Source organism: Olea europaea, unplaced genomic scaffold, assembly GCF_002742605.1.
Source record: "Olea europaea var. sylvestris unplaced genomic scaffold, O_europaea_v1 scaffold2335, whole genome shotgun sequence".
NCBI lineage: Eukaryota > Viridiplantae > Streptophyta > Magnoliopsida > Lamiales > Oleaceae > Olea > Olea europaea.
The window spans coordinates 126,032-137,945 of NW_019241461.1; the positions used below are offsets into that span (position 1 = coordinate 126,032).

At 34.8% G+C, this 11,914-nt stretch overlaps 2 protein-coding genes across 2 annotated transcripts; one reads left to right on the forward strand and one right to left on the reverse strand.

Annotated features, from left to right (window-relative positions):
• The first annotated feature begins 418 nt into the window (after positions 1 to 418).
• Positions 419 to 4,017, forward strand: LOC111381586 (BTB/POZ domain-containing protein At5g03250-like). The gene is made up of 4 exons (XM_023005379.1): positions 419 to 792; positions 1,405 to 1,474; positions 1,608 to 2,819; positions 2,983 to 4,017. The coding sequence occupies exons 1-4, from the start codon at positions 698 to 700 to the stop codon at positions 3,373 to 3,375; spliced, it is 1,770 nt and encodes a 589-aa protein (XP_022861147.1). The 5' UTR covers positions 419 to 697; the 3' UTR covers positions 3,376 to 4,017.
• Positions 4,018 to 5,212: 1,195 nt separating this feature from the next.
• LOC111381592 (cytokinin riboside 5'-monophosphate phosphoribohydrolase LOG3-like) lies at positions 5,213 to 9,115 on the reverse strand. Its single transcript, XM_023005387.1, has 7 exons — positions 8,749 to 9,115; positions 8,281 to 8,378; positions 8,125 to 8,155; positions 7,346 to 7,445; positions 6,211 to 6,281; positions 5,927 to 6,070; positions 5,213 to 5,548 (listed from the first exon to the last, which is right to left on the reverse strand). Exons 1-7 carry the CDS (start codon positions 8,866 to 8,868, stop codon positions 5,456 to 5,458), a joined length of 657 nt encoding a protein of 218 aa, XP_022861155.1. The 5' UTR covers positions 8,869 to 9,115; the 3' UTR covers positions 5,213 to 5,455.
• Positions 9,116 to 11,914: the final 2,799 nt, after the last annotated feature.

Below are 11,914 nucleotides of genomic sequence, written 5' to 3' on the forward strand. Positions count from 1 at the left end.
TAAAATGCAGTTACATGTAATGCTATAAATAAAAATTGTGGTGCGAATATAACTGACATATAATTTTTGTTATCTGCATCAAATTTTGATTTCAAAAAAGGTACCTAATACTTGCTCACTTTTACACTTATATCCTCAACTTTTTTTAATCACATTTTTATCCTTAAATCTTTAATTAATAATACATCTGGTCTTTACTGACAATTTCTGTCTAAATATTCTGCCAATATACATTGAATAGTAGATATTTTGTCAATTTTTTATAATTGTTTCTTATTTCAGTTATTTAAATACATGATAGACAAATAAGTTATTTTACGATATTCTAACAAATATTATGGACGAAAAACATTACAAGAGATAAGATGTTCAAATTAATAGAAGTCCTGTAATAAGAATTTGATGGAAAAAATTGAAGATATAGATGTTCAAAACAATAAGTGGGGCAAGTCACATGTTCCTATTTTCATTTTGATTGTGATCTTTTCTCTTCTGCATGGAGTGAAGTTAACGAGGGGAGCAATTGAAGGAGAGCGAAGCCAGTTGGATAACTGCTACGCTCTCTCTGTATCCGGTATTTTCTCTTCTTCACTTCTCCTACTGACTCGGGCACACAAAATTTCATACCTTTCCATTTTTATTGATCCAAATTTCTTTTTGTTTTCAATTTGTCTTCATTGCTGTTAATTCTTCATGCATGTTCTTCAAGATTGAGGAACACAAGTATCAGTTTATGGCTTTCATGAAACTGGGCTCGAAATCTGAAGCATTCCATCGCGATGGCCAATCTTGGTAAGCCAAAAACCACTCTATTTAACCCAGTTTTATTTCTTTACTATTGCCAATTATTTATGATTATGGCCCTTATGGAATGAAGTGATTTATTATTCACTGTATTGTCTAATCATTAGAATTTCATGTTTCATTACAACGTTTACCTAAATGAAATTTTTTTGTATGTGAGGACTGAACTGAAGAGATCTCTTCAGAAATTTCTTCAATGAAAGATTGCAGCTTTTTGCCTCTTTGATCCTATGATGTTTTGTGTTCTACATCAAGGTAGTAAGTTAGGGTCTGGTATTGTGTTTGTTAGATCTTTGGGAGTCTGTATGTACTTCTTCAGACCGTGCTCATTGCTATAAATTATTGAATTCTATGATTCTAATAAGATGTGTTAGTTTGGGCATCTCTTTTTGGATGGTGTCTTAAGATGTGAGGTTGGCAATTTTATCATTGGTTTTCTAATAGATGCCCAATTTTGTTATGTTTATCTTGGAGAAAATTGCGTAGTATGTTTCTGCTATAATATTGAACCTGTGATTCATTTCTGTCTTGAAATCATTTGGCTGCATTCATGCAGCCATTTCACTTCGTTCCGTCAAGATTCTTGTGTGATCTTTGCAGGCATTGCACATCTGGCCTCCAGAGTGATGTCACAATTGAAATCGGAGAAATGTCCTTTCATCTTCACAAGGTGCGCATACTTGAGCTTTTCATGCCTTAATTCGTATTTTAGTTGCTTCATGAGTTAGTATTATGCCAATGGCACTGTGAAATGTGATCATTTTGCATAATCCAAATTCTAATAAGCTTATTGCAAATTGCAGTTTCCTTTGCTTTCAAGAAGTGGGCTTCTTGAGAAACTAATTGGTGAATCTCACAGTATTGATGGATCTGTATGTGAATTACAACTCGATCAGTTACCTGGTGGAACTAAAACTTTTGAGTTAGTTGCCAAATTCTGTTATGGCGTTAAAATAGAACTCACTTCTATGAATGTCGTTAGTCTTAGATGTGGGGCTGAGTACCTTCAAATGAAGGAAGAGTATGGGGAGGGAAATCTCATTGCACAAACAGAAGCTTTACTCAATGAGGTATTTAGCAATTGGACGGACACAGTAAAAGCTCTTGAAACCTGTGAAGAAGTTCTTCCACATGCCGAGGAGCTCCATATTGTCTCAAGATGCATTCACTCCTTGGCAACGAAAGCTTGTGCTGATCCAAAATTATTCAATTGGCCTGTGTCCGGGTGTAAGGAGATGGGGCAGATATTGGGTGCTTCCCTATGGAATGGTATATGTACTTCAGTGAAACAACAGCCTTTAAGTGATAATTGGTGGTTTGAGGATGTTTCCTTCCTCAGTTTACCTCTGTATAAACGGTTGATCCAAGCTGTTGAAGAGGGAGGAATGACGCTGGAGAATATTGCTGGAGCTCTCGTGTTCTACGCTAAAAAATACATTCCCCAGATGAATAGACAGTCGAGCTTCAAGAACTTAAATTCAGGTTCAACAATTTCAATCCCATCCGAGGCGGACCAGAGGGCGCTTCTTGAAGAGATAGTCGAGATTCTTCCAAAGCAGAAAGGAGTAATACATACTAGGTTCCTACTTAGGTTGCTCAAGACTGCTATGGTTCTGCAGTCGAGTCCATCATGCAGGGAAAATTTGGAGAGAAGGATTGGGATGCAGTTAGACTTAGCAGCTTTGGAAGATCTACTAATACCGAACATGGGATATTCCGTGGAAACCTTATATGACATAGACTGTTTTCAGAGGATTCTAGACCATTTCATGTCAATAGAGCAACCTTCAGCTGCTGCTTCTCCGCGTGTAGTTGAAGAAAGTCAACTAATAGAAGGGACTCTTTCGTTGACGTCAATGACTGTGGTGGCAAATCTGGTCGATGCATATCTTTCTGATGTGGGAGCAGACGTTAATTTGAAGTTCCCTAAATTCCAGTCTCTAGCTGCTGCAGTTCCTGATTACGCAAGGCCACTTTCTGATGGCATTTATCGTGCAATTGATATATATTTGAAGGTAAAATTTCACTGTGGTAATTAGTATCTCAACTTTATTCATAAGGTTCATAATATTACAGCTATGAATCTCTCTATCCTTGCAATATGCTTCAGCTTCCAGTTACAACGCATTTCCAGTTTCTGCTTGATAAATAAATAGCTAAAGAGTATCATAATAGCAGGCACATCCTTGGCTCACAAACTCTGAGCGGAAGCAAATATGTAGGCTCATGAACTGCCAAAAGCTCTCATTGGAGGGAAGTACTCATGCTGCCCAAAATGAGAGACTGCCCCTCAGAGTGATTGTTCAAGTCTTATTTTTCGAACAGCTGAGGCTGTGGACATCCATTTCTGGTTGGTTCTTTGTTTCCGACAATCTCGAGAACTCTCAGAATCCCAATTCAGTCCTTGGACTCTCGAAGAATGATTGCATAGAGGATATGAGGGAACGAGTCTCTGATCTTGAGAAGGAGTGTCAAAACATGAAAAAGGAGTTCCAGAAACAGGTTAAGACAAAGAGAAGTTGGAATATATTCTGGAGAAGAAAACCACGCTACGTCAATGCTAAGTCATGACAGCAAAGCGATACAAAGACACAACCAACATTTGCCAATGGACTCCAAAATCATGAAAATGGTGACTTGGGTTGTTAGTTTTAGAAAGGTATGCTTTCATTTAGCCGATTCATATTTGGGCCACGTGTTCTCGTTTTTCAGTCCAATGATGGTCCAATTTCTTGGTGGTTTAGATGGTAATTGATGATAGACACGATCATTTTCTTTTAACTTGAAGAATTCTGCATTTTGTGGCTGTCCGCTTTTGAAATGTGCTCTTCTCTGGAATCTGTATTGCTTGGTTGACATAACCACTACTACAGAAAATCGGTTTTGTTATTGATAAAATCAAACACGTAATGCCACTGATAACTACTGTATGTAAAACTATAGTCTTATCACTATGCATCACTAGAATTTTTCTCCATGAATCTTTTTTCAGGCTATAAACATCAGCAAAGTAATCCTTTTCACCCTCAAAGTAACATGATTTCACCAGCAGAAAGTCTTTCTTGGGGGCAAAGAGCAATTTAATAATGAAAACCTCAAATATGCCTAGTGAAAAATAATTTTGCATCCAAATTTTTGTTTGGTAAGTCTTATCTTTCGTGTAAAATGTCTTGGATATGCTCGTATCAGAGAAACTCGAAGACTGCCACCAGATTTTAGTTGTTGGAATCGTATATCAGTATATGCAAGCAAGGGTCAAACATACACACACAACATGCTATCCAATCTCGATACTACAAGTATACTTCAAGGTCGTTAAAGTTATTCATTACTTTCTTCGTCACTAGAAAACACTTTATCATTGAAAAAAGTAAGAGGCGTAACAATGAGTGTCTGCCCTCCCATCTGTCAACATCATTCCATAGCATTTTCCTCAATCGTTTTCAGATTCAAAAGCCAAACCGATTAGACTCCTCAACAAACAAAAGATTCTTCAGTTATTTTTCTGACCGAGTAATGCTATTTAGCCCACCCTAGTTTAGATGGCGCTAATGTGGCATTAAATGATATATGAAATTAAATGCGTTATTTAATTTTACCTTTCATTCAATATATCATCTAGCGTCACCTAAACTGGATTTATAACCTGGTGGGGCTACATAGCATTACTTTTTCTGACCTGATGAGCACATAACCTCCACACACATTTCTATGTCACATATTTAAAAGGTGAAATGGAAGCCAGTACTATGGCTGGATATCATTCTGTCTTCTTTTCTGCTGCAAGCCACAAAACGTCAAATTTTGTTCACACGTTGCATTTCTTGCAAGAGCCGGAGTAAACTTTTCTTCTTGATGGGTCCTGATCGTACAAATCTAGGCTTTATATAGATCGTATATATCAGGATCAATGGTCTCAAGGCCTTGTATTATGAAATATGTGAAAAAGGGTGGAGTAAACAATTATTAATTCAAATTTGGCCAAGAATTATCAATTGGTGTTTGTCTTTCTACCATGATTTGCTCCAGAATGGCCCCCATTGGTAACCTGTCTTTGGTTGGATTAATGTTGTCTGTTGGATTAATGGTCCCTCTTTCATTGTGGACACTTGATCCATTGATCTGTCTAAGGTGCAGGTTTCTCATTTTTGATGAGCCTACCATTATACCAACCTGCACTGCCAGGGGTCCATCATTATTACCTACCTCGCTTGTACAATCTTAAACTAGGAAATCGGGATATTTTACTGAATGACCATGTCTCAAGCTACCCTACCGGAGCCAAAAATATTGTAAATGAGTAGTAACGGCAGTTGAGCTTGTTATATTTGCTTGTTGTGACGACCTTTTAGACGATGTTCAACACATAACAGTATAATATTGTGACTAAGAATATCAACGCAGGACATGACAAAACAGTAAGTTGCCATTAGTTGGAGAATTACATAATCCATTTAGTAGTTACAACTTACAGAAGAAACAATTTTTTTACGTGAAGGAAAATAAGTAGCTATCACATAGTGAGGTAATTCCCAGAGAAATTTACAAAAAGACTTCCCCACACCAAAAATTTAGAAGTTCAAAGTTAGCTTCTTCCAATGCCATATTTCCTTATAGTTTAATGATCTCTTCAGTGGTGCAAAATCCATTTTCACATGGTTATATCAAACTTTTGGGGGTAGCCAAGCTGCTCCGTCTCCCAGTTCTGTTTTGTTGCAACTCTTTCGTGGCTAGGAACGTACTCCTAAAAAGTATAAACGTTTCAACAATTAGGCTTGAATTTTCTGTCCATTTTCTAAAAATTGGAACATTTTGTTTCTGTTCAACACAATTTTTCCCTCGTTCAACTGATCAGCAGTCTAAACATGATAATGAGAGCTAAAATTTATTTTTCATAGCCTTTTTTTTATATTTTATCTTCAACTGCTAGTCGTTTAGCTTGTATGAGTTATTAAATTGCGACCTGTTCATGTAACTGTAATATTTACTTCACCATCAACATTTACTGATCAACAAAGGCAATTTTCGGAGGAAAGAATTTTTCTCTTAGGCTACATGCTGATGGTTGTGCTATGTTCAGCATTTATCCAGATAGGGGAAAGTATTCCTTCAATAAAATTACCTCCAATTTCTTGACCAACTCCTTTGCTGTTGGTGCAGATACAATTATGTGTCGAGCATTTGGACTAATGAAGCCTTCCTCAACAGCTTTGTCAATGAACGACAGTAATGAATTATAGTATCCATCCACATTCAGCAAGCCTACCTGCGAAATAAGTAATTCTTTTTTTCAATTTCTTGCGCAAAAGTTGCACTTTTAGCTGTTTCATTTTAGTTATGGAAATTGCTATAGGACAGATTCTTTAGACGAGTTGGAAGATTTAAAAGTTGCATATTAAGAAATACCGGCTTATCATGAATACCAAGTTGAGCCCAGGTTATCACTTCAAGTAATTCCTCTAGAGTTCCATAACCACCTGCATGCATTTTCATGATTACTCATAAATAGTACTTGAGATACTTTACAGTTATAACAAATAATTCTACTCCAATGCGCACATTAAAAAACTTAAAAACAAGGAAACAGAATCAACTTCTCGATTAATTGAGGGCTGTGTTAACTGCTAAGGATATTAGAAAGAATCGCCCTCTTTTTCAAGTTAACAAAATTATCAGCTAAAGTGATTTCTACTAGCACAAAAAATAAAAAATAAAAAAAAATGGTGAATTGCAGAAAATTGCGGGAAAGTTGCAGCACGCTCCACTCACCCAACTGCAGCACCCTGCCACCCCACCACCAGCACATCATTGTAGACATATGCCTCTCACATGATAATTAGTGGAGATTTGTATGGTTTTTGTCACCAGAGACTACTTGCGCAATGTAATCGAACATAAATGACCATTTTTTGGAAGGACAAGCTCTGACCAACTTACTATTCGAACAATATGTTGGGAACAAATGGTGTAATTTCCTCAAAGAATAACGACATCCTATCTCACCTTAGCTAGACAAACATCTTGTTACTAATGTGGAAACCAGCTGGCCCCAGACTTTTTACATTTGCCCAAATTGGTGTGCTCACTTCTCTCAGAGGCATGATCCTCTGCAAGGCTTTTGGTTATGATCTCTCTTATAAAACTATAGTGTACTATGAATATGAGATGCAACCACATTAAAAAATTGTGCCTTGAAAGGAGTGAGCATTATGTTTTGGTAGGTACAACTGCAAGTTGGGAATAAACAATTCGGTAAAATTATGACTACAGTTCTCCTTATCACCATTTATGGTAAGGTAGATTGATGCAGTACCATCAGAAGATATTAATGCATTTAAGGAAATGAATCATTCACATTGCAGGTTTTCTGAGAACTCTCTGGCCATAAGCTTCAGTGCAAGATGTTGAAAGATGAGAACTATAAGCATTTAGCTTGAGCAATATTTTTTCAGCTCTATGAACATAATATTTTTTCAATCGAAGTTCAATGACGTGTGACTTTTAACATTGGGGCAAAAGTAAAGCAGGGCACTTAACCAACCTGGTAAGGCAATAAAAGCATCAGAATGCCTAGCCATTTCAGCTTTCCTTTGGTGCATATCTGCAACTGCCTTCACTTCTCCTACAGTTACACCAGTTAACTGCAAAAGGGTATATCCATTAAGCAAAAATGTGGATAAAGCTGAACTTTCTTTTGGTGGATGGGGTAGAGTGGGTTGGAAGAGAGGGATAGTTTAATTGCATTGAGTTGTGTGCAGTGCAGTGCTGCAATGATGAGGGTTGGAAAAATTATGGACTTGAAACCAAAAGTCTTTAAATTTAGTATCTCCAGAGCCTGAGGTAAACATACTACCAGATCTGAAAATGTGTAAAGTAAAAAAATTTTGAATCAAAGAAAAGGTCAGGAAGAAAATATTGAAGGGCTGAAACAGAAATGGAAAAATCAAAGAAATATTTTGACTCTAAAAAAGGAAAAAATACATAACTTGTAGTGAAAAAACTGCCACTTAAGTGCTCTACCCAATGGATAAGGTTTACGAGAACACAAGGACCTCAGGAAGCCAAAAAATCAAAAGCTTAACTCTTGTAGAGCTACTTTATGATCAAGAATTCAGAGAAAATAAAAGGAACAAAAGAAAATTAGAAAGAAAAAAGGGTTCAAAGAAGGGAAAAGGAGCAGACAACCAAGAATATACCTTAAGAAGAAACTAAAGTAATAATAGATTAAACCAAGAAAATGAGAATGAAAAAAAGTTGCAGTAAAAAGATTAGTAATTTAATTGAAAAGGCTTAAGACTTTTTTAACCATGGCAGCCATACCTCTCGAGGCATGAGTGTCTTGGGAATAACCCTGTAGAGGAGACAATAACATGACAAAAAGTTAGTTTTTTGTGAAGAACTAAACTAAATTAACAATAAAAACAGACCCCAAAACTGAAAGGATTAGAATTAGAATACAAGAAAAATGATACTCACCCAATAACATGCCGACCACCATCATGAACCGCTTGAGAAACTAAACCCATAAGCCCTATGCTACCTCCTCCATAGACCAAATCAATGTTCCTAGAAACCTTAAAAAACACAAAAGAATATGTAAGAACAAAGTTCCAAGACTCAAACCCAGATGGAGACTTCATATTTAACCCCCTCTGCAAATCTTTAAACATTGAGCTAATAACTTTTTTAGCCATGCTGTCAAAAAAAGCTGCTAAAAACGAGGCATTTAAGCATGGCTAAACATCCTCCAACACCATGAACTTATGTGAAAACAGAGGAAAAGCAGAAAACTTTAGGCAGAAAAGGACACTTTTGAGATGTAAATACAAGGTTTCGACAAAGACCCATGTTGTAAATCAATCATTCTTCAAAATCCCAAGTGAAAACAAACACAACATTTACAAAACAAACAACAAAACCAGGAAAACACAAACAAATAAGTACCAATTCTTTGCCAAGCTCAATAGCAGCTTCTTGGTAACTACTCTTCTTGCCTTGGCTACTCCCACAAAACACACAAATCCGCTTGAATTTTGATACCTTAACGTCACTCTCTCTCTCCATTTCTTTTGTTTCTTCCTCTATTTCTCACTCTAGACTTCACATATTTGTCTCCATCTCTTAATGTTTGTTACGAAAAGAAGAATCTGGGTTCTAATAGGTCCCCAGGAAACACACTCTAGCCAATATATAGAGAGACTATAGATATAGATATAATACGTATTATATACGTATAGAGAGAGATATATAATACGTATATGAGACAGAATATACAATGATCAAATGTCAGACACTTTTCTTGACCACCTTTGCCTTTGGTCCTTCACCGATGACAATGGGTTGTATTTATAAGGGCTGTCGCACGTGGAAAAACTATAGCTACACGTTCACTGGCACGTGCCGACCAACTTACTGTATTTACCTTTTTGTCCTTTATTTTATATTTTATTTTTTTAGTAATTAATATCATTTCTTTATTCTTTTGTATATATTGGTTTGAATTTTTGTTTGAAAGACTGCAAATATGGAATGTCTGACGAAACTAGTAACTTTCTTGACCTCACAAATTTCGTATTAAGCTCTTAAGTTTTTTTCAATAACTACACATAAAATTTTATTTTTATTCGTAAACTGTACAGTTCAATTAATTTGCTCGGTTGTTGAACAAAGGGGATGTGGTGACGAATGATACTCTATTGCTATCTAAAAGGTGATTCCAAAGAGCAATCGATGAAATTTCAAATAAATACTAGTAAATTTCACTTAATTCCAAAAATAAGTTCTGAAAAAAATGTATTTTAAAATTAATGGAGCCTAAACAAAGGCTTAAGATAATCATAGAAAAAAAAAAGTAGTAATTGAATTGTTTCCACTTGAATCAAATAAGATTAAATCCCAGTTTGATTTTACTAAAAATCAAATTTTTAAAAAATTTGAAAGTAGGCGGTTAAATGTATTTTATTAAGTTGTGAAATCTAACTATTATCGTTGCAAGAAATCGGTACATAGATCGACATTCACAATAAGGTCGCCCATGGGATTGAAAAAGAGGCAGGAAGTCACCCGAAGCCCCTGGACAAAAATTCATTAAGAATAATTTAAAATTTCACACTTTTAATTTTTAAATTTTTTTTAATAAAAAGATAGAGAAGTTGAGAATATATGGTGCACGATTTTTCTATTGTAAATTTTATTTTCATCATAATGAATTAGTACGATGATAGACGAGAATGTAGTCCTACAATGAAATGATCTTCTATAAATCTTACATATTTTTGTATGTCTATTTCCTTATTACAATTTTATTACTGTTTATGATTTCTAGTTCTCAACATATGGTTAAAAAATTAATAAAAATTTTGAATGAATGAAGTATATAATTAAAATTAATTACTACTTTATTTTAACCTATTCAACCCAAACCAAACAGCGACTAACCTTCCCTTAACGAGCCAATTTCACTCGTACTCATTAGTGTTGATGCGGCGGCCCTAGTAAATGCAAGAGTATTCCTAAAATGATATTTACATGGACACGTGTCGATGTGTCCATCAATACATAGGAATAAACAAATACCACCATTAGTATGCATTATATTTCTTGATAAGCAAGTCACATAGTTTAAATTATAATTTAAATTAAATATACTATTTTGTTCACACATTTAGCCATTGTTTGCCTTCTATTAAATTAAAACTCCTTTTTTTTTTTTTTTTTTCCCTCAAACTCATTTTTAACTATACATTCACACAATAAAATGTTTTACACTTGAATTCAATTTTTTTTTCTAACTTTTTAACTAAACATTCTCAACAAATCAATATTGCAAAATCCATTTTTCCCAAAAAATTATTTTTAGTAGAAGACAAACATAGGCTTACTAAAATTCACAATTTATTATTTATAAATTTCGTAAGATTCACAGTTGATAATCACTTAAAAGCATTGTCAAACAAGACTAAGTTGTATGTGTCGTGTTTAAGTTTTATTCTTATTTATATTTTTAAACTTAAATCTTGATGTTTCGAAAATTTAATTCTTGAAATTTTCTTTTTAGATACAGATAATTCCACTTTATGTTCCATACAAAAACTGTTAAATTGACTGGAAAGACGAATTTGTCCTCAACATTTTAGTAAGTACAAAAATAACGAAAATAAAACACAAACATTTTTTTCTCTTATCCTAGAAGCCACGAGCACCGAGTCTTGATCAAGTATTTTATGTTAGTTTTTTTTTTAAGGAAGGTAGGTAGGTCAAATCCTTAAGTCGGATTTCTCCTTTAGCATACCCCTCAAGATGGTTTCGTTTGAAAACTTTAATTCTAAAATGTATCTACTTGATTAATCTTTAGACCGGTCGAATTATTAACTTGAAATTCTCTTTATTCGAAAGCCCTGACACTCTATGAAAACTGGCATTTCATATTTGGTCGATAGGAAATTTTTCAACAAAACTCGTGACCTAGTTTGTTTACATTAGTTAATACAGAACGGCAAAAATTATTATTATTATTATTATTATTTAATTCCAATCTGGTTGGGATTGTCCTAACTCCTAATATTAATTCCTTTCATGGGCTGCAGGCTCAAAAGATTAGAACCTTTTCATCTGCTAAAACCTTAAAAATATATTGACAGTGTTACACACTAGCACGCTTGTTAAAAAATAAACATTATATACGTACAGACAGATTGTATGGGCAAGTTTATGGGTGAAATTAATTAATTTACATTTCCATATGGTTTTTACCATGATATGGAGCACTGTGCAAATAAATTGATGATTGAATAAACATGTGGGTAATGGCCGGCTATGACCATAAGACAGCCTTGTTCTATACATAGGAAACATTTTGTTTTTGTTTCATGCCCCCATTCCTTTCCCCATACACCTCACCAAGCATGCTGTCCCCAACCCCCATCCCTCCATTTCTATTGTCAATCAACTTGGTCCCACCTTTTTAATTTCACCAATACGTAAAGTGTACGGTTCAAATACGTATGAATAATGTTGTTCATCAACAATGTTGATGATCAGTATCGCATCTAATGTGATAGTGAAGTTACTACCACATTCTTAGAAAGTGTATTTAATTGAGACTTTTATA

Bases quoted from the DNA above. Each gene is read 5' to 3' on its own strand.
- LOC111381592 (XM_023005387.1), bottom strand. From the start codon at position 8,868: ATGGAGAGAGAGAGTGACGTTAAGGTATCAAAATTCAAGCGGATTTGT. The intron at 8,379-8,748 runs GTACTTATTTGT...GTGTTTTTTAAG, and splicing joins TTGAGCTTGGCAAAGAATTG to GTTTCTAGGAACATTGATTT. The intron at 8,156-8,280 runs GTGAGTATCATT...TCTCCTCTACAG, and splicing joins GGTGGTCGGCATGTTATTGG to GGTTATTCCCAAGACACTCA.
- LOC111381586 (XM_023005379.1), top strand. From the start codon at position 698: ATGTTCTTCAAGATTGAGGAACACAAGTATCAGTTTATGGCTTTCATG. The intron at 793-1,404 runs GTAAGCCAAAAA...TGATCTTTGCAG, and splicing joins CATCGCGATGGCCAATCTTG to GCATTGCACATCTGGCCTCC. The intron at 1,475-1,607 runs GTGCGCATACTT...TGCAAATTGCAG, and splicing joins TGTCCTTTCATCTTCACAAG to TTTCCTTTGCTTTCAAGAAG.